General features: G+C 37.7%; 1 protein-coding gene across 2 annotated transcripts in view; it reads left to right on the top strand.

The window, feature by feature from the left end:
* Hace1 (HECT domain and ankyrin repeat containing E3 ubiquitin protein ligase 1) overlaps positions 1–20,097 on the top strand; it is a 112,808-nt gene that overhangs the window by 37,027 nt on the left and 55,684 nt on the right. For both annotated transcript variants that reach the window (XM_085691084.2, XM_085691078.2), the window contains 4 exons: positions 5,030–5,112; positions 15,076–15,172; positions 15,329–15,430; positions 16,372–16,478. In XM_085691084.2, coding sequence (XP_085547210.2) covers positions 5,030–5,112; positions 15,076–15,172; positions 15,329–15,430; positions 16,372–16,478 — 389 coding nt within the window. The remainder of the gene's footprint in view (positions 1–5,029; positions 5,113–15,075; positions 15,173–15,328; positions 15,431–16,371; positions 16,479–20,097) is intronic.

The raw sequence follows: 20,097 nt of genomic DNA, 5'->3' as shown, positions 1-20,097 counted from the left end.
CCACCCCCTGTGCACCCAAGTTTGCCTGGCAATCTTGTCTACTTCCAATATCTAGGAGGATAACTATATGATTTTCTTCAGGTTCACCTTCTTATTTAGCTTCTCTAGGATCACTAATTATAGACTCAAAGATGTTTATGGCTAGAATCCACTTATGAGTGAGTACATACCATATTCCTCTTTTTGGGTCTGGGTTACCTCACTCAGTAAAGCGTTTTCAATTTCCATCCATTTGCATGCAAAATTCAAGATGTCATTGTTTTTTTTACCGCTGAGTAGAACTCTAATGTGTATATGTTCCACACCTTTATTAACCACTCTTCTATTGAGGGGCACCTAGGCTGTTTCCAGGTTCTGGCTATTACAAATAGTGCTGCTATGAACATAGTTGAACAAATGCTTTTGTAGTATGATAGGACATCTCTTGGGTATATTCCCAAGAGTGGAATTGCTGGGTCCTGAGGGAGGTTGACTCCCAGTTTCCTGAGAAACCGCCACACTGATTTCCACAGTGGCTGCACAAGTTTGCATTCCCACCAACAATGGATGAGTGTTCCCCTCCCTCCACATCCTCTCCAGCATAGGCTATCATTGGTGTTTTTGACTTTAGCTATTCTAACAGGTGTAAGATGGTATCTCATAGTTGTTTTGATTTGCATTTCCCTGATCGCTAAGGATGTAGAGCATGACCTTAAGTGTCTTTTGGCCATTCGAAGTTCATCTGTTGTGAATTCTCTGTTCAGATCAGTACCCCATTTTTTAATTGGGTTAATTAGAGTTTTAGTGTCTAGTTTCTTGAGTTCTTTGTATATTTTGGAGATCAGACCTTTGTCTGATGAGGGGTTGGTGAAGATCTCCCAGTCAGAAGGTAGCCTTTTTGTCTTACTGACAGTGTCCTTTGCTTTACAGAAGCTTCTCAGTTTCAGGAGGTCCCATTTATTCATCGATTATCTTACTGCCTGTGCTGCTGGGGTTCTACTTAGGAAGTGGTCTCTTGTGCCTATGTATTGTAGACTACTTCCCACTTTCTCTTCTATCAGGTTCAAAGTGGTCAGATTAATGTTGATGTCTTTAATCCATTTGGACTTGAGTTTTGTGCATGGTGATACATATGGATCTACTTTCATTCTTCTACAGGTTGACATCCAGTTATGCCAGCACCATTTGTTAAAGATGCTTTCCTTCTTCCATTGTATACCTTTAGCTCCCTTGTCGAAAATCAGGTGTTCCTAGGTTTGTGGGTTAATATCTGGGTCTTCTATTCGATTCCAAAGGTCGACTTCTCTGTTCTTATGCCAATACCAAGCTGTTTTCAATACTGTAGCTCTATAATAGAGTTTGAAGTCAGGGATGGTAATGCCTCCAGAAGTTCCTTTACTATATAAGATTGTTTTGGCTATCCTGGGTTTTTTGTTTTTCCATATAAACTTGATTACTGTTCTCTCAAGGTCTGTGAAGAAGTTTGATGGGATTTTGATGGGGATTACATTGAATCTATAGATTGCTTTTGGTAAAATTGCCATTTTTACTATGTTGATCCTCCCAATCCAAGAGCAAGGGAGATCTTTCCATTTTCTGGTATCCTCCTCAGTTTCTTTCTTCAAAGACTTAAAGAAAATGTGGTTGTTCGTTAAATCATCTTTCTTTTAAACCAAGGTCATCTGAAGAGGTAAAATTCAAGTTTTAAGCTTCTCTTTGGTGCATGTCTCCAAATAATAATTTGCTATGACTGTTTTTCAGTTTTTGACTCTTGTATTTTTTTGATACTTGTGAATTGTTTCTTTATGGATTTACACATTTTATTTAGGCAATGTTAATTTATAAATGTTAAGTAATTTTTTTGCTGATGAGTCAAGTTGTAAACACTTTAAATATATCTATATCTATCTATCTATCTATTCATATATTTTATTGAAGTGTGTTTTCATATAATATATTCTGATCAGGGTTTCCCTCCTTTAGCTTCTCCCAGACCCTTCCAACTTCCCACCTACCTGACTCCATATTCTTTCATTTTAGGAAATAAGCAAAACAAGTGAAGAATAACAATAGAAATATAAGAAACATAAACATATATATATATATATATATATCCACACAAGCAAAATCCATAAAAACACAAAATTGGAAACTGTAAAATATAAGCAAAAACTCAGACAAAAATGTCCCCCAAAAGAAATGTGAGATTAAAAGTCTATAAAAATACCATGAGTTCTTTCTTTGTTGGCCATCTCCTACTAGGCATGGGGCCTTAAGTGCTTAATATCCCCAGTGAGCCTTCTTTGGAGAACACTAAATTTTCTTTGGCAAGCAGTTATCAATAAGAGCTACCTTTTGGGCTAGGGATAGGAGCTTACATCTGTTCCCCCTCTCATTGCTGGGACCACATCTGGTTTGAACCTGTGCAGGCCCCTGTAATGCTGCCAGTCTATGAGTTTATTATGTGCACCAGTCCTGTTGTATCAGGAAGGCTCTGTTTCCTTGTTTTTTTTCCATCACTTTGGCACTTACAGTCTTTTTACATCTTTTACTGAACTCTAAGGGGAGGGTTTGATAAAGGCATCTCACTGGATTGAGTAGTCAACACTCTTGAAGTTAGTCATTGACTGTGTGTGTTCTGTGTGTGTTATATCATGTGTTGTGGATGTGCATGTGGAAGTCCAAAGAAAAGATTGTGGAGTCCTTTATCTCTAGTCCCCAGTAGGTCCTGGTCTCGGGTTGTCGGGCTTGAACAACGCACACTTCTGCCTGCTGAACCCTCAGAGCCCCAGTTTCTCAGTTTTCTTTGTGTGGATCAGTGGTTCCCCCTCACATCACCTTGTAATGCCATGCTGTCGTCTACAGGTTTGTTAGATGACCTTCCAGTTCTCTTTTCTCCTAATCTAGATCATTTTTAATGCCTTTGTGGTCAATTTCTTTGATTTTCATTTCTATATTATCTGCTTTTTTAATTCCTTTTTTGAGGGGGAGGGGAGCAAAGGTTCTAATTTATAATTCCTTTGAGGAGGAAGTATTTTAGGTATAAAAATTTTTATAGATAAGTACATTTTGACCATATATTTGAGTAATAATATATGACTAGAGATTTATACCTTTGAAATAATTTAAAAGCCTTGAAGGCTTGAAAAATTGTTTAAATTACAATGTTACAATTATGAAATTTAGTATTAGTCAGATTTCAGGTTATTGCTGAGATTTTACAAGCTTTTTACTAGACATTCCACATCAGCATTGCTTTGTTTAGACTGGGTACTTGATCCTGTTTAGCTCTGGCTATGTGGGCTCCACACTGGATGTCTGTGTAATACTACTCCTTTCTAGTCTTTGTATCAATTCACCAGTTTTCTCATCTTGTTTTCTGTTTATTTCCTTTTTCCTGTTGATGTCCCAAACATCATCTTTCTGAACGTTAGTTGGATTGTTATTTCTTCTGTAAAATTGTACATTTTCTTATTTTCTAAATATCCCCCCCCCAGGTTCCTACACTTGTTCTATGGTTAAAATACCCGTTTCTTCCTTTTTAGAGTTTATCTTCTTTCCCCTCCTCCCTTCCCTCTCTCCTTCCATTCTTCCTGTTCTTTTCAGATAGGGTTTTACTGTGTAGTTCAGGCTGACCTCCATCGTGCTTTGTGTCCCAGGCCAGCCCCATCTTGAGATTCTCCTGTTAGCCTCCTGAGAGTTGAGGTTATAGGCATGTACCATTCTGCTCAGTTAACTTTTTAAATTTTTTTTTGTGGTTCCCTTTATTGGCTATATTTTTTTCTGAGTTTTGCTTTGATTTGATTTTTATCCCCAGGTTAGATGTTTGCTTTAACTGTATTTTAAATATTGTCTGTCCATTCATCTTTAATGGTAAGACACTAAAGAACATTGACTGGGAACATTGTATGTGGAATGAATTTATTACTGCCTGGTTTAGCTGTATACCAAGATGTTTAGTGACACTGTCCATATTTTGGAATCAATTTTTTTTATTGATGAGTGCTGTCCAGCACATGATGGAATGTTTTTCTATGTTCCCGATTGCTGACTAGCTAACCAGTAGCATCCTCTCTTCCTAATCGTGAAAATCAAAGTATCTCCTGGCATTGTGAAATGCTCTCAGAGGAGAACTGACTGACTTGCTCAGTGTGCTCTTGTCCCCTTTTTCCTCTTGTGTGGGTGTACACTCTGATTTTGTTATTGATATAGGACTAGGGTTTAGAGCACCAACATGTCTGGTCAGTCTAGAAGTAATACTGAAAATTTTTAATTCCGAAGCTGTTTTCTTTTTAATGTTTTTATATGCTTTCTTCGTTTTGTTTTTCTAGGAGAAACTCAAATGAGGACCATAGGAATAAAACTAGAAAACATTATTTTTGAGGTTTTTCAGGTGGGCTTTGTTCTGTCCTGAATCTCAGATGTGTATTTTTACGATTTTATGTGAACTCACTTTCTCTTGGTAGGAGTCAGATGGCTATAGGGGAGAGGGTACATATGATTGAGTTTCAGAGAATTTGAGCCAGCATGGACTTTTGTTGATTTTAAAAGGGCTTCTTAGCTTTTAACATGTTGTACAACAGTTATACTCTGGCTTTGGGAGAATTACAGCTCTGTGTGCATTTTCCCCCAAGAGGTAAAAAGTTTAGTTTTAAAATTTAGGTATTTAAAGGTGCCTAGTTTGATAGCCTTATATATAGTTTTGCAACCTTACATAATTCCAAATAAAAATTCATTTCCTTAGTTTCGCTAGTCACATTTCGAGTCACATGAGTAGTCATGTGACTGTTGACTGTCCTCTGATCAAGGGCCCCCAGGCAGGCACACTTTGTATCACGTTGACAGTTCCGCATAGACTGTGGAGTACTTGAGTGCCATTGAGCTTTTTATAGTTGGACTTATTCACCATCATACATCATGAGTCTGTACACTCATTTTCTTTTTAAAGCTTCAAACTGTGGGAAGAATTCTCTTTATGTGGATTAAAGTTCTAATAATTGTGTCTTTTGTTTGACTTCTGTGGCTTTACTTTTAACCTTTTTCCTCCCAGACAGTGCAATGCTTGCTAGACAGTGGTGCTGATATTAACAGGCCGAATGTATCAGGAGCCACTCCATTGTACTTTGCTTGCAGGTACGATATTTTGTATTTTCAGAATGCTTCCCTTAAAGAATGTTATGTTTGAACTATATTTTCACACATAAATATTTGTGTATGTTTTCTCAAACTCTTGTTTTCCTACAAATGCTTTGTTTTTATTTAGCATGATAAATATTCTGTTACTTAATTGCAGGAGAGAAAGCATTTTCTATTTATATCATTATTACTATTTTGAGATACAAAATCTTACTCTGTAAGCTAGGGTTTAGAACTCACAATGTAGCTGATGACTGGCCTCCAACTTTAGGTTCTCTTCCCCTAGCTTCTGTAATGCTGAGATTATAAATTTGAGCCATTTTGACCAGCATTTCAATTAATTGCCAGTGCTTTTATTTTATCAGTGGGGTTGTTTTATTTACTTGAATGCTTCAGTTTTAGGATAGAACAGTAATCCAGTGAATTCCATATCTTATTAAGTACCTAGGTCTGTTCCTTTGGGAAAAACTGTTGAATATGATTGGTATATGTTATGTATTTTCACTACTGTCTTGGTTATTTTTCTTGACTTGGTCATTTGTTTCTTAACTCTTGTAAGGACTTGTAGAGGACTTGCCTAGCATGCACAAGACTGTTCTTTCATCCCAAGCATCAGGGCAGTGAAAAAGCCGACCAAAACATCAACAATACAAAACAAATGCTGAAGAGTAATATAGTAATTATATACACACACTTGTTCCATTCACATATACCTGTATATGTTTGTAATCTGTCGCATAAAGGTAGTTTGCAGTTAGTAACAGTGCAGAAAACTACTGTGATGGTTCTTTTTGCTCTATAGTTCTATGGTTGTTCCTTGGTGTCCTTGGGGATTGGTTCTAGAACAACCTTCTCCCTGATGGGTAGCCAAATATAATATAAAGTCCCTGATGTAAAATCCGAAAGTATTTATATGTAATCATCCTGTAGCTTAATTATCTCTGTATTACTTACATCTACTATAAACACTGTGCAGATAGTTATACTGTGTTGTTTGAGTAGTGATAAGCAATGAAGTATGTACATATTCAGTACAGAGATAAAGTATGTGCATATTTAGTACAGGTATAACAGTTGTGTGCCAGACTGTGTTTTCAGTCTGTCAATATGGAACCCATAGGTGTTGATGGCTGATTATATATGTTAATTGTAATAATCATTCATTTAGATCTTTATAGCGACTCTAAAAATTTCATATCCTATTCTTTTATATCATTTAAAAATTATTTTTATTTTGTGTGTATGGATGTTTTGCCTGCATGTACACAAAATGCATGCCTGTTGTCTGTGTAGCTTAGAAAAGGGTGTCTGATCTCCTTGAACTGAAGTCACAAATGGTTACTAGCTGCCACATGGATGCTGTGAATTGAACCTGCATCCTTTGCAAGAGCAGCAAGCATGCTTAGATGCTGAACCATCTCTTTATCACCATTTTACCAGAAGTTTATTTTTAACAGAAAGATGTGCCTTTTCTTGTTTATTATTGGTGTCTCTGATATTATCTTGATCAGACTGATACAGATAATCTATTCATTTTAGTTTTTATCAATTTTAATTATGTGTGTGTCCATTGTGGGTACATATACGTATTATAGGTACCTGTGGAGGCCAGAAGAGGGTTTCAGATAGAAACTGAAACTTGAGCTTGAGTTAGAGGCGATTGTCACTGACCTGCTCTCCTGGAAACTGCACTCAGGTCCTCTGCAAGAGCAGTCAGTACACTTGTAACTGCTGAGCTTTCTCTTTGTCCCTCTTTATTTGAGGCAATTTACAAAGCACTGTAGTGATTCTTTCATGTATTTTTTAAAATTGTAGTCATATCATTTCTCTCCTGATGTAGAAGGGTCATCTGTCTATGTGTTACTTTCATTGGTTAATAAAGAAACTGCCTTGGATTTTGATAGGACAGCAGCTTAGATAGGTGGAGTAGACAGAACAGGATGCTGGGAGAAAGAAGCAGAGACAGGCAGACGATGAAGCTCCGGCCCAAGATGGACTTGGTTAGAATCTTCCCTGTAAGGTGGTGCTGCACACATTAATAGAATTGGGTTAATCAAGATGTAAGAGTTAGCCAGTAAGAGGCTAGAGCTAATGGGCCAAGGAGTGTTTAAAAGAATACAATTTCCGTGTAATTATTTCGGGGGTAAGCTAGCCGGGAGCCGGGTGGAAAGCAGCTCGCTCCTTTGCGGCTCCTTCTATACTCTCCTTTTTTTCCACCACTCATTCTCTCCCATGCAACCCTACTTGTCCTCTCTCAAAATTAATGGCTTATTTTTTGATTGTTGTTATATACATATACACAGACACACACAGACACATACATTCTCCCCTAAGTATGTAAATATGACCTATATGTGTATGATTTTTTAATTTAAATTATGTGAATTGGAAAACTTAGTGAAGCTGTTATATTCAAGGGGCTTTTTTATACAAGAGCTTTTTGAGTTTTGTTTTCTAGTTCATATCTGAGTTCAGTAGTCTCTTATTCTTATGATTTGATTGACTGACTGATAGCTAATTCCATGATGATATGAATTTATGAAAGATATTAGCTTGAGTTTCTGGAGTAATGTTATGCCATATATATATATATATACACACCTTATATAATATATAAATTAAAAATTTTGAACATTTTGTTTATTATTTTTATGTGTATGAGTGTTTTGACTGTATGTATATCTGACTATATACCATGTACATGCAGTGCCCTTAGAGGCCACAAGAGTGTGTTAGATCCTCTGGAACTGGAGTTATAGACTGTTGTGAGACATCGTTGTGGGTGCTGGAAATTGAACCTGGTTTTTCTGGAAGAGCAACCAGGGCTTTTAACTGCTGAGTCATTTCTCCAGCACATAAAAATTTTCCCATATTTTATCTTGGGTGTTTATTTTTTGACTAGACATTCCTTTGAAGCTCCCAAGTTAATTGTTCACAGGCCAATTACATTATTATAAAATCATCAGATGTCCAGCATATAGCATCTTAATTTTTTCTTCATGTCTTTCTTGTGCCCCTTATTCTCCTACTTATTCAGCGCAAAAATCGGGTCATTATTTCTTAGTACTCTCCGACTCTGAACTTGGAACCTATTCTTAACAGCAAGCTCTTTAAAGTCTGCCCTCAGAGCATGTTTTGCATCTCTAGACTCTTTACGCTACTTTACTGGTGTTACCTCTCTCCTAGAGTACCGAGGAGTCTACCTAGTCTCCTTGACTCCACTTTTATTTCCCTTTAGTAATGTCTTTCTCAGCAAAGCGACCTTTTTGAGGAAAGAAGAGTAAGTTCTTGCCACGTTAGAACTTCTCAGTGCTTCTTTGTTGCATTTCAGATAAAACCTGCATTCTTTTGGCCAGTGAGCCTTGGCCATGCTGGTTCTCTTCGAGTTCTCCAAGAGCAAGTGTCCACGGTGTTTTTCTGCATGATGTTTTCCTGTTGTCTTTTGCTAGACATTTTGTGTGGTATATTTCTTCATGCCACTGCTTTAACTGTTACTTGATTCCCCCTCCAGCCTGCCTTTTTGTATGAGTTAGGAATGTGATCCAAGCTGGGCTCAACCTTGTGATCCTTTTGTCTGCCTCCCTTGTGCTTGCTTAGGCTATAGACATGTATTGCCAAACCTGGTATCTTACTGTGCTTTTTGTTGCTGTGATAAAACACTGACCAAAAGCAATTTGGGAAAGAAAGGGTTTATTTGGCTTACATATGCTGGGTCACAAGTACATTAAGGAAACCCAAAGCAAGAATTCAAGACAGGAATCTGGGGTCAGGGAATGACGCAGAGAATGTGGAAGAGCACTGCTTACTGGCTTGTTCTTTATGGCTTGCTCAGCCTGCTTTCATATGCCACCTATGACCAGTAGGGTGGTACTGCCTCCAGTGAACAGCTCAGCCTCTCCAATCAATTATTATTTTAAGAAGATGCCCTATAGACTTTCCTACAGCATATTTGATGGAGGCATTTTTCTTGGGGTTCCTCGTCTCCAAGAATTCTAGCTTGTGTCAAGTTGACAGAAAAAAAAAATCCAACATACCTGACTTTAACTTGCTTTTTAGAAGCATAGTTATGGCCGATTTAAATAGATCTGGAATGATTGTCTGTTATAGTATCATAGTATTGCGTTCATAGCATTTTGTAATTTATGCCTACTTATTTACTGTTTGTAGTCTATCTCAACTTCAGTGAAAGCAAAAAGAGTATTTCTTTTTACTTCTTTCTGTCTGGTGCTTGTATAGTATTTTGTGCTTGTATAGTTTAGTGGGTGATTGTGAGTGAATCCCTCTGGTTACATACAAAATGATGAATTTAAAATAGTTAATACAATATTATATTATTATGTGAAACTGGAATATTCGTATAGCTAGTCTGAATATAAGAATATTGTTAAAAGATTGTTTTAAGATGTTTATTCTTTTACTGTATTTACATCAAAGATTATTTTTAAAACTCAGGTGTGTGTGGTACTGGGAATTGAACCCAAGCACCTTTTGCCATGCTAAGCCATTCTTAATTTTTATTTTAAAGACAGGGTGTTGTTATAATTGCGGCTGGTTTGGGACTCACTAAACATGGCCAGGTCTGACTTGGAACTCATGAGAGTCCTTTCGCTTCAGCCAAATGCTCAGCATTATGGGCATGAACCAAGATGGCTATTAAGTTTTCATTTAGCAAGCATTGGATCTCTTTGAAAAAAGATAAGACATGAAATGAAAAAGGAATTTGTCATTGTAGGAGAGTGATATATGAGGCACTAAACTGTGTATGATGGCACCTGACTGTGTGTTTGAGCTACTGTCAGAGGAGAATGTTAAGTGTTTAATAAACTCAAGTGATTCTCCTTTCTCTGCTTCTCAAAAAGTACTAGGGTTATAGGTCTGCACGCCTGGCTGTTTACATAGGTGCTGGGGATTTGAAATCAGTTCCTCATGCTTGCCCAACATGCACTCCTAACTCACTGAGCCATCTCCGCAGCCGTATGCTTTTAATTGTACTGTGGTTTCTACATTCTCAGGTATTTTCTCTATTTACAGATAACTTTTATTAGGAAAGTTAAGGTAAATTGGAGTATGTATAGATAAGGTAGTAAGCTGTTGATGGCGTTTTAGAGATCTTTGTGGAATTACAAAGGTATAAGCTTCAGAGCATAAAGTGTAACTCCTGTCAACAATTCTCTTTAGTTAGAGAACTCAGAATTAGAATAGTATGTAAAATAACCTTTAAATTTAAATCTAAAAAATTATGGAATAGTAAAATCTAGTTTCTGTTCATAAACATTATTATACACTCTGCTGGGCATTCTTAGACATTAAGATTGAAAGAGCCCAAAGTAGAAAGCTGAAGGATTTTGAAAAACAATTGTATTTTCATAAACTCCACTGTCGTATCCTTGTAAAGAGTATTATCCCAACCAGTATAACAATGAGTGAGAGTACATTAGTTTTCTTTACTGATGTGGCCCTTGCTTGGCTGACGAATCTGCACTGGATAGCCCCACACCCAGAGTAAATGGGTGACACACGTCAAAGTCAGTGGGTTATCGACAATTATAAAAGAAAAGGGCAAGAAATTGCAGGGAAAGCTCTGGAAAGATTTAGGAGGAGGATAAGTATGAAATTATCAGAATTAATAAAAAATATTATGTATTTATAAAACTAGCCATAATTTTTATAAAGAATAATTGCCTATTCAGTAAGCTTCCCTAGTTATTTGGATTAAAAATTCTTTGTGGCCCCAAATAATGCTAAAATATAGTCAGCTGTTTGAAACATCGGCTTCTGGGATGGATTGGGTGGGTGGGTAACTCAAAATACAGTGTAGTGTTTCCCACTGAGGATTGTACTCCATTGTAACTTAGCTATAAGGCATTACATATCATTCTGTGTGTTTATGTGTATTTTAGTGTATATAATTATGAAGCTGGGTGGATATAGTTTTAAAGTTGGCTATTAAAAACAGTTGACAATTAAAAAAAAGTCTTAGCTGAGCATGATGGTGCTGGTCTTTAGTTTTGGCAATCAGGAGGCAGAGGCAAGCGGAGCTGCAAGGCTATCCTGGTCTACAAAGCATGCTCCAGGCCATCGAGGGTACAAAGTGAGACCCTGTCTCAATAATCAAAATATTCTTTCTGTAACTCTTCACAACTCTGTGGCTCTGTAGGTTAGTTGTAAACTGCTGCAGTTTTACATAAGTGGCGTTGGGCACTAATTGTGCTCTTCACAGTTAGTATGCTGTAAACAACTGCTTCTTGTTTTTAATCTAGTTTTGAAATGGGCTGTCCCTTCATTGGAGGTGTGAGCTTCAGGTAGCTTTCTCGAAATGCTGTCCTGGCATGTTGTTTTCTTTGTGCTAAATATTCTTTTTTTAAAAAATTATTTTCATAATTTTCTTTACAAAAAGATGTAAAAAGTATATTTTGCCTGCATGTGTGTCTTTATGTCGTGTGAGTGTCTGGCGCTCACGTGGGTCAGAAGAGGGCATTAGATTCTCTAGAACTCGAGTAACAGATGGCTGTGTACTACCCTGTGGATCTTGGGAACCAAACCTTGATCTTTTACGAGAGTAGCAAATACTCTTAACTGCTGAGCCATATCTGCAGCCCCAGGACTTATTTTACTTTTAATTTTGTCTCTCTCTCTCTCTCTCTCTCTCTCTCTCTCTCTCTCTCTCTCTCTCTCTGTGTGTGTGTGTTTCTGTCTGTCTGTCTGTCTCTCTCTCTCTCTCTCTCTCTCTCTCTCTCTGTGTGTGTGTGTGTGTGTGTGTATCATCTGAGTGCTAGTACCCACAGGTGCCATAGGCATTGGATAACCCTAATGTTGGAGTTCCAGGCATTTGTGAACCATCTGACATGGGTGTGCTGGGAGTTGAGCTCAGATACTCTTAACCACTAAGCTGTCTCTCCAGCCCTCATGCTAATAATTGGGTTTGCTGTATGTGACAAAAAATGTTTATGTGGAGGCTTTATGAAACAAACGGATGTATGAACTATTTAACTGTTTGTCTTGAGCAATTGCATTTACTCTTGAAACATTTGGTGAATCTTTTCAAAAGAGACTTTACAGATTAGATTAAGCACAGTTGATTTGCATAGAGAGCAAGCACTTCATAAACTGTATAGTACTCAAACCAGAAGTGGTTCAGAGAGCTCTGTGCTAGCAGTGTCTGAACAGTGAGCTCTTAGGCTAAATGTGGATGATGGCCTGAGTGGCAGCAGCAGTGCTCTGTGCTTATTTGAGCATGATTTGATGGATTGGCCGCCTATGATTGGTTGAAATTTAATCTGTGAACATAGGAGTAAAACACTCAGTTTGTCCCACTCACTTCACGGATGAGGAGTTTCTTCCTTACCAGGGAGCCAACACTTGATTATGCAGTAGCCAACAGTTGAACATCTTCTAAGTCACTTTTTATATCATCTACTGTGTAACAGTCTCTGTTCCTACAAGTTGTGGGCTCAGTTCTAGTTGAATGCTCTGCACTTTAGGTACTTGGAGCAAGTCTCATCCTCTGCAGTTCTCAACGACTGCCAGCTGTGCTTCCTTGGACTCCCTCCTTGGGTTTTACTAATTTGCTAGAGTGGCTCATAGAACTCAGGGAAATACTGTGCCACCGTTATTAGATTAGGAAGGGTATTTAAGGGTTACAAGTAAGCACCACCACAGACCCGTTGGACAAGGTCTAGGAGGCTCTCAAATGTAGGCACTTTTTGTCTTGAAGAAGTGAGATGCATTGTCTTGGGGAGCTGGGACTTCTTAGTCACAGTACTTCAAGGCTGGCTCTTCTCAGCTAAGCAGAAGTTCTCCAAGACCCAGTTTTGTTTTTTAACTTCATTTTGTTAGCAGGACTGAAATGTGGACAATTGTTCAGAATTGTTATTGGGCCAAAAGGACAGAGTGTCAAACCCAGCAGGGTGTTTCTGTTCAGAGTTTCCATGGCCTTTTGAGCAGCATTCTTTTCTCTTAGGTAACAGGCAGGGCACCTTCTGAAAAGGGGATCCTCTCCTAGATCCTTACACAGGTAGAGCAAAAATATGTCAGAGAAGTTTCTGTGAGTCACTTAGGGAACTTTGCTTGAGCAAAACAAGGAATATTGAGGAGGGGCAGGAGAGTACTTAGAGAGGTTTTGGTCTCAACATTCTAACAAAAATTGCCTCTGAGTTGATTGTTCCAAAGCTACTTCAAGAATCAAGGCCAGAAAACCTAGTACACTAACCTTACTTTTCTACTTATTTAAGATATAACAAGGAGTTATGTAAGAACTAGGAAGCATGGGTGAGCACAAATACACATACGCACACACACACACACACACACACACACACACACACACACACCCTGTCACATCTGAATATTTATTAGGAGCAGCACACTCTTATTTGCTTATTTATTGTTAGATTGCAGTTCGTTGCCCAGGAGCTCAAGTACGGGGACAGCTTTCAGGCTAATGCTGTCACAGTTACATCCCTGGAGACCGAGGACTAGATAATATTTATCACCTAAGGTATTCTAGGAAGTTGTGTTAGGTTTCTACTAGTTATTCCCTAGCACTCATTCTTTAGTGCTTATTTATCGAGTGTATGAAATACAAAGTTAAAGCTTATAGTATAATTTATTGAATGTGATGTGTGCATGTTATAATCCGACTACCATCTTGGTACTATGAACAAGCCTGCTATTTAGATATTGACGGTTCAGGGGCTGGAGAGATGGCACAGCAATTAAGAGCGCTTGTTCTTGCAAAGGACCAGTGTTCATTTCTCAGCACTCAACCTGGGGACAAATAGCCATCTGTAGCTCCAGTTCCAAGGATCTGACTTCCTCTTGACCTCTGAGGACACAAGACATATACATGGTGCAAATATATCCATGCAGGGGAAACATACATACAAAATAAATAAATGTAAAAAAAAATGAAAAGTTGTCAATTGGAAAGACTGAACACGTGGACATTAAGCAGTTGTGAGAGTTACTGAAATTGGATAGTTTTTATAAAACGCAGTTCATTCTGCAGGTGCCACTCTCTGCTGACATGTATTAGGTTTACCTTGGCTACTATTTAGTTTTATTCTTTGGCATGACAAGGAGCAGCCTAGCATAGGACAGTATGAATTAACCACTGTTATAATAGCTGTCTGATATTTTGGCTGGCACCACTGGCTTAATAACCCTGGTGCCTGATGAAGAAAGACTTCTGAGCCTTTTGCTTGAGGTTTGTTATATCACAGCTGGGAGACTGAGACAGAATTGCCCTGAGTTTGGGGCCAGCCTGGACTACAGAGTGAGAGACTACTCTTGTTAAACGTTAATAATAAGGCTAATTACTATTGTTTTCAAAGGACTGATCTGCTGTTGTTTTTTTCTGGTATAATGTGGATACTGTTATTTAAAAACTATTTATTTTATGTATGTTGGTGTTTTGCCTGAATGTATGGCTATACCCGTCATGGTGTCCTCTTGAGGAAGAGGCCTGGTCAGTCATCCTCATCAACTTAGACCATGAAACTCATGGAAAAGTTTAACGGAACATTGCCAGGGCATAAATTGCAATTTTCAGATTTTTTTCTCTGGAAGAGTAGCATGGCTGCTGAGCCTTCTCTCCAGCCCCCTAGATATTATTCTTATGTTAGTTCTGGTCAGTTGGTACACATATCAAGGAAGATAGTTATTATTGTCAGAAATTATCAACAGAATGATTAAACCTATGATAATTGCTTTTTTGTGTCACTAAATTCCTAGCAGTACAATATGATGTTTAATTCAAATTGGTTATAAATTATTTTTTTATACTGTACCATTCATTTGAAATACAATGAGCTTGTTTTAGATTTGTTACCATTTCTGGAAAGTCTGTGTAGTCTTTCTTACTGTGAAGTGATGTGCCTCTAGAGGATACTAGGGATCTAATTTATGGGGAAAAGTTAGATTAAAAACTTCGATTTTTAATTTGGTTCTATTTCTATATAGTCATGGTCAGAGAGATACTGCACAGATTCTTCTACTACGAGGAGCCAAATATTTACCAGATAAAAATGGAGTAACCCCTCTAGATTTATGTGTACAGGTATGTTTTTAATATATTATCCTATTTATCATAGAAATTATAAATTATTAAATTATGTTTTTCATAAATGAGAGTACAAATGCTTAGCTTGCAAAAATATGATATTTAAAAGTCTCTTTGTTTTTAAACCTGAATAATCATTAATCTTGTTTTTAGGGTGGATATGGAGAGACTTGTGAAGTATTAATTCAGTATCACCCGAGGCTTTTCCAGACTATTGTTCAAATGACACAGAATGAAGACCTTCGGGAAAACATGGTAGCATAAGCTTGCTAATAGGTTGTAAATAAATAATGATAATTCTTTTGTCATGATTGTTTTAGTAACTTGAGTTTGTTGTACATTATGTAGCTGTGAATTATAGTTAGCCCTTGGTATATGGGGATTCTGCAGCCCCAAATCAACCAATTGTTGATTAAAAATGCTATAATTAAACATGGACAGACCTTTTGTTATTATTCCCTAAAGAATATAGTATAACTATTTACATAGCACTTATATTTTATTAGGCAGGGTAAGTTATTTTAAGTTTATAAGAGAATAGGCATTGCATAGATTGACTTGCTCTGTTTTACATAGAGTCCTTGAGTATCTACAGGTTTTGAGTACTTAGGGACAAATTGGAATTGGTTACAGGAATATTGAGGTGTAACTGTATATAATAATGTATCTTGTCTGATATTTGGCCCTCTGAAACATCTGGCTGGCTCTTTGCTCTCTCCTTAAGGTAACTCTTCCTCATGGATAGAGGGAAGAAATGTGGTGTCTGGTGACCCCTGTTCACTGAGCTCCTTTTCCTGTTGTTTTTGTGGGCTTAGGGCGTGAACCCAGGGCTCAACTGCATTGTCCTGCTGAGCTACATCCCCAGCCCCAAGCTCAGTATTTTCAATAGGAATAGTCTTAGAAAAGTTGCAGAGTTGGAAACCTTCATAAACATTAGACGTTTAGAATTAAATTTCCACATAAATACTTGATTTCCTATGTGTATGTATCTCTTTAAATGGATAATTTTGAAGATATTGTCATCTTTTCCTATATTGACTCTTAAGTTTATGTAAAGCAAAATAACTGTAAAGTTCTTGACTTTAGTTAGCTGGCTTCAAGGCATTTATTAAACTAATATGTGTGTACATTTTGATAGAATTTAATGGATCACTTACTGTGTAATCACTTTTTTTTTTTTATTGATCTAAAACCAGTTACGGCAAGTTCTGGAGCATTTGTCTCAGCAGAGTGAAAACCAGTACCTAAAGATTCTGACAAGCCTTGCTGAAGTGGCTACAACAAATGGTCATAAACTGCTTAGGTGAGCATTTCCGTAAATCAGTACGTAGTAGTGTCTGTCTGTTTCATCTCCTGAATAATTAGATACCGTCTGTCATTGGTGAGGTGTTAAAAATTTTTGCTGACTTACTGTATTAGTTTACTTTTCTAAACTATGATAAAACATGTCTTTGGCAACTCAGAGAAGGGCTTGTTTGGCTGAAGGTTACAGAGTTCATCATGGCAGGAAAGCATGGCAGCAAGCAGCAGATGAGGGCTCACCTCTTAACAGGAAAGCAGGAAGCAGAGGGCAGGCTCTCAGTGGTGCACACTCTTAGACTCTCAGAGTCCCCTCCAGTGCAGTAGCATACCTCCTCCAAGACCACACCTCCTAAGCTCCCCCGAGTGCCTCCAATGTCAGACCAAGCATTCCAACACTGAGACTAGGGGGACATCTCATTCATACCACACACTGACTGGTTTTTGTCTTGTTTACAAAGGCTGCTTAACTGATCAGCCCTTAGTAGTCAAGAGACCTTTAAAGAAACCTAGAGCATGTTAATGTGAATTTTGGCATATGTATATGGAATTTAATCCGCATCTTGGGTATGCCTTTTGGTCCGGGCAGTTAGGAGCTGGAAATTGGAGGACCGGGAATTCAACGTAATCCTCAGCTACATAGTTTGTGAGCAGTTTAGGCTACATGAGAAAATAGTTCAGGAACGTGCATCTCTGACTTATAAAATTGGGTACAGCCACTGTGTAACCAGTATTCCTTCATGATTCATTATCAAGTTTTTTTTTTCCTGTGCTTTCCTTCCCCCTAGTTCAGGTCTTTATTCTTTTTAGAAGATAATATGGTTTTAATAACTCACTGCTTATAGGGAGCTACTGAGTACTGGCTTCACCACTCTCTCAGGGTTCAGAATTGGACTTCTACAACAAACAAAAACTGGCTTGGGAACAGGGTCTGAGGGGCAGAACAAACTGGCTGTCTTAGGCACGTTTTTCCTGCAAGTTTCTTGGGGGAAGATAAAAGAAAGGAAAAGAAGAAGCATAGGGTAAGGGCAAAGCATCATAACGCAGAAGGGCAAGGCATCAGGCATGGGGGAAAAAGGGCAAAGTATAAGGTTAAGGGATAGGGCAGTCATAAGGGTAAGGGGTAAGGGCTAAAAGAGGGCACAAGGGCATAAGGCATAGAGGGGTAAAAAAGGTAAGAGGTGATCTCCATAAACTTTCAGTTTATATAGGCATACAGACAAGTGAGCAATTCCACAGGTAGTAACAATAGTATCAAGCATGCATTTTCACAGAGTCACAAGGAACCTGTGAATGTGGCAAGTAGGCACCTTCTGTCTCAGAGCGGATGTGGTTGTGAATTTCCCCTGCGATTGGGAACATATTGTTGGTAGCTATACTAACCTGTGGGCTTGATTTGCTTTATCATCTAGCTGGTTGAGATAAAAGGACTCTCTTCTAGGGACCCTACTTTTAACTCCAGCAGGGTGCCCAGGTGAGAATTTTTCTCTCTGAAGCTAGTTTTAGCTACTCAGGCCTTTTCCCTGTATAAACAGTTAATTTCCTGAGCTATGATCTTATGTTAGTTGAAAACAAGTTGAAAGGTAAATACAGAATTATTAGTAGGCTGTTAAGTCAGCGCAGAAGACCAGTACATTATACCTTCCTGAGTCTGTTGTTAGAGCGGACATGTTACCTCTTGTATGAGTGATTTCTGTCAATAAAGAAAGTTTGTGAGGGACTATTTTTATGTAGATTTTGGCTATGAGAATGAGGACTTGACTGAATCCTTTTCACACCATGGCTTCAAGGTGTTGGGGGAGATATCCAGTTGCCCTACAGGAAAAGTCGATTTATACACTGTTGGGGTATTATAGAAAGGAGAAATGCTATGATTTCACAAGATTTTTACAGAATTGACAGTGACTTATCCAAAGGACAGATGGTTCTCCAGGTGGAGTGTCCGTATACACTTCCCGCGGATAATTCAGTAGAGCCGTCAGCTTTATATTTACTGTATAATACTTGTGGGCTCACCACAATCGCTGCATCTAAGGAGTTACGCTTTATATCGCTTGAGTTTTATTTGTAGCTTACACATATGCTCTATTTCTCTGTATGTGATTAGCCAGTTCAGTTAGGAGAATAGGTAGCTATTACCAAGTATTTAGTGTGTTACTGTTTTTTAGCATATGGATTTGACCTACTTTTAGTTTGAATGTATTTTTCTAGGCATTTCACTGTCACTAATCATTTCAACAGTGACAGTTTGTGATAACCTTTCACTTCCATAATTGCTGCTGAACCTTTCTCTTTCCAGCATCATGCAGTCTATAAAAGATATGAATGTAAAGCTACATTGTCAGGTTTACTGCTATTCACGTTCCATTCTTCCTGAGGACTTTTTGTATACCTAAGATGAAAGTCTTTCTGCCCTAACCCCTGCCTTCTTTTTCTAGAGAGGGTCTTGCTGTGTAGCCCAGGCTGGCTTTGAACTCGTTATCCTGTTTCATGGTCAAGAGTGGGAATACATTTGGGAGCTACTTATTCCTGGCTACTGCCTGTGTTCCTCTGCCCTTCACTGGAAAGGCCTTCTGTTAATTCATATGACCAATATCACCATCTCGCTTGTTTGCTTTCCCTCATTTGCTTTCCATACTCTTTTGGAATCACATTTAGATTCTTCATCTGTAAGATTCATTGAAGCTAAGATTTCCATAATGTACTCCTCTCACTTTTTTTAGTTATTCCCACTAATTCATGTATTTGATGAAACCTAAGATTTAAGACAGGCTAATTAAAACATAGTACAAAAAAGGTGGAGGGGATGAATAGGGGCTGTGTTTGATCAAAAAGCATATTATATGCATATATGAAATTCTGACTAAAAAGCATATATAGTTATTTCCATTCGGCTCCTTTATTATAATGAGCTATAATTTATGACTATTAAAATCATAATTTTTTTAAAAAACAAGAAAAGTCCAAAAAAAAACCAAAATCATGGTCTGTGAATTTTGAGGTCAGCCGGGTTCAGATATAAGCCCATAAGTTCAGACATACTGTTACTAATTGTAATCTCAGCATTGAACTTTTTGTCACCCCCCTCCATTGTTACCAGTACATCTGTTGCATATTTTTGAGTACATGCTGTTTACCAGGCCAACTGTTAGCTGATTATGAATAAAACAGATGACCTGCCTCCCTATATTGAATTTATAGTTTAGTTGAAATTTTATTCCATTTTTTAAAAGTCAGTGTTAGAAAGACCTGGACTAAATGTACACTGTGAAGACAGTAAACTTGATGAGTAAATTGTACAAAAGCATTCTCTACTGCTCAAAAGTTATGCAACCTTTTGCTTTTTTTTTTTGCATGGTAGTTATAGAAGATGACTGATGTTATAAATTTCAAAATAAATCCACTTTCAGAACACAGTCTTACTGTGATACTCAGTATGATTTCATATTAGCTGAATTGGTCTTTGATTTTTATGGTGGATGATATTTATAGTATTTATATAGTTATAAGACAATTCATTATATAGGTTAGACCCTGATGCAGATGATTGGTGCTATTAACATACAATTTGTGAACATCTCATGTGAATATTTCATTACTGCTATTCTGAAGGAATACAGAGG

This window comes from Myodes glareolus, chromosome 1 (assembly GCF_982192425.1).
Source record: "Myodes glareolus chromosome 1, mMyoGla1.1, whole genome shotgun sequence".
NCBI lineage: Eukaryota > Metazoa > Chordata > Mammalia > Rodentia > Cricetidae > Myodes > Myodes glareolus.
Note: the sequence above shows the minus strand (reverse complement) of the source record. Positions and strands in the feature narration are given on the sequence as shown.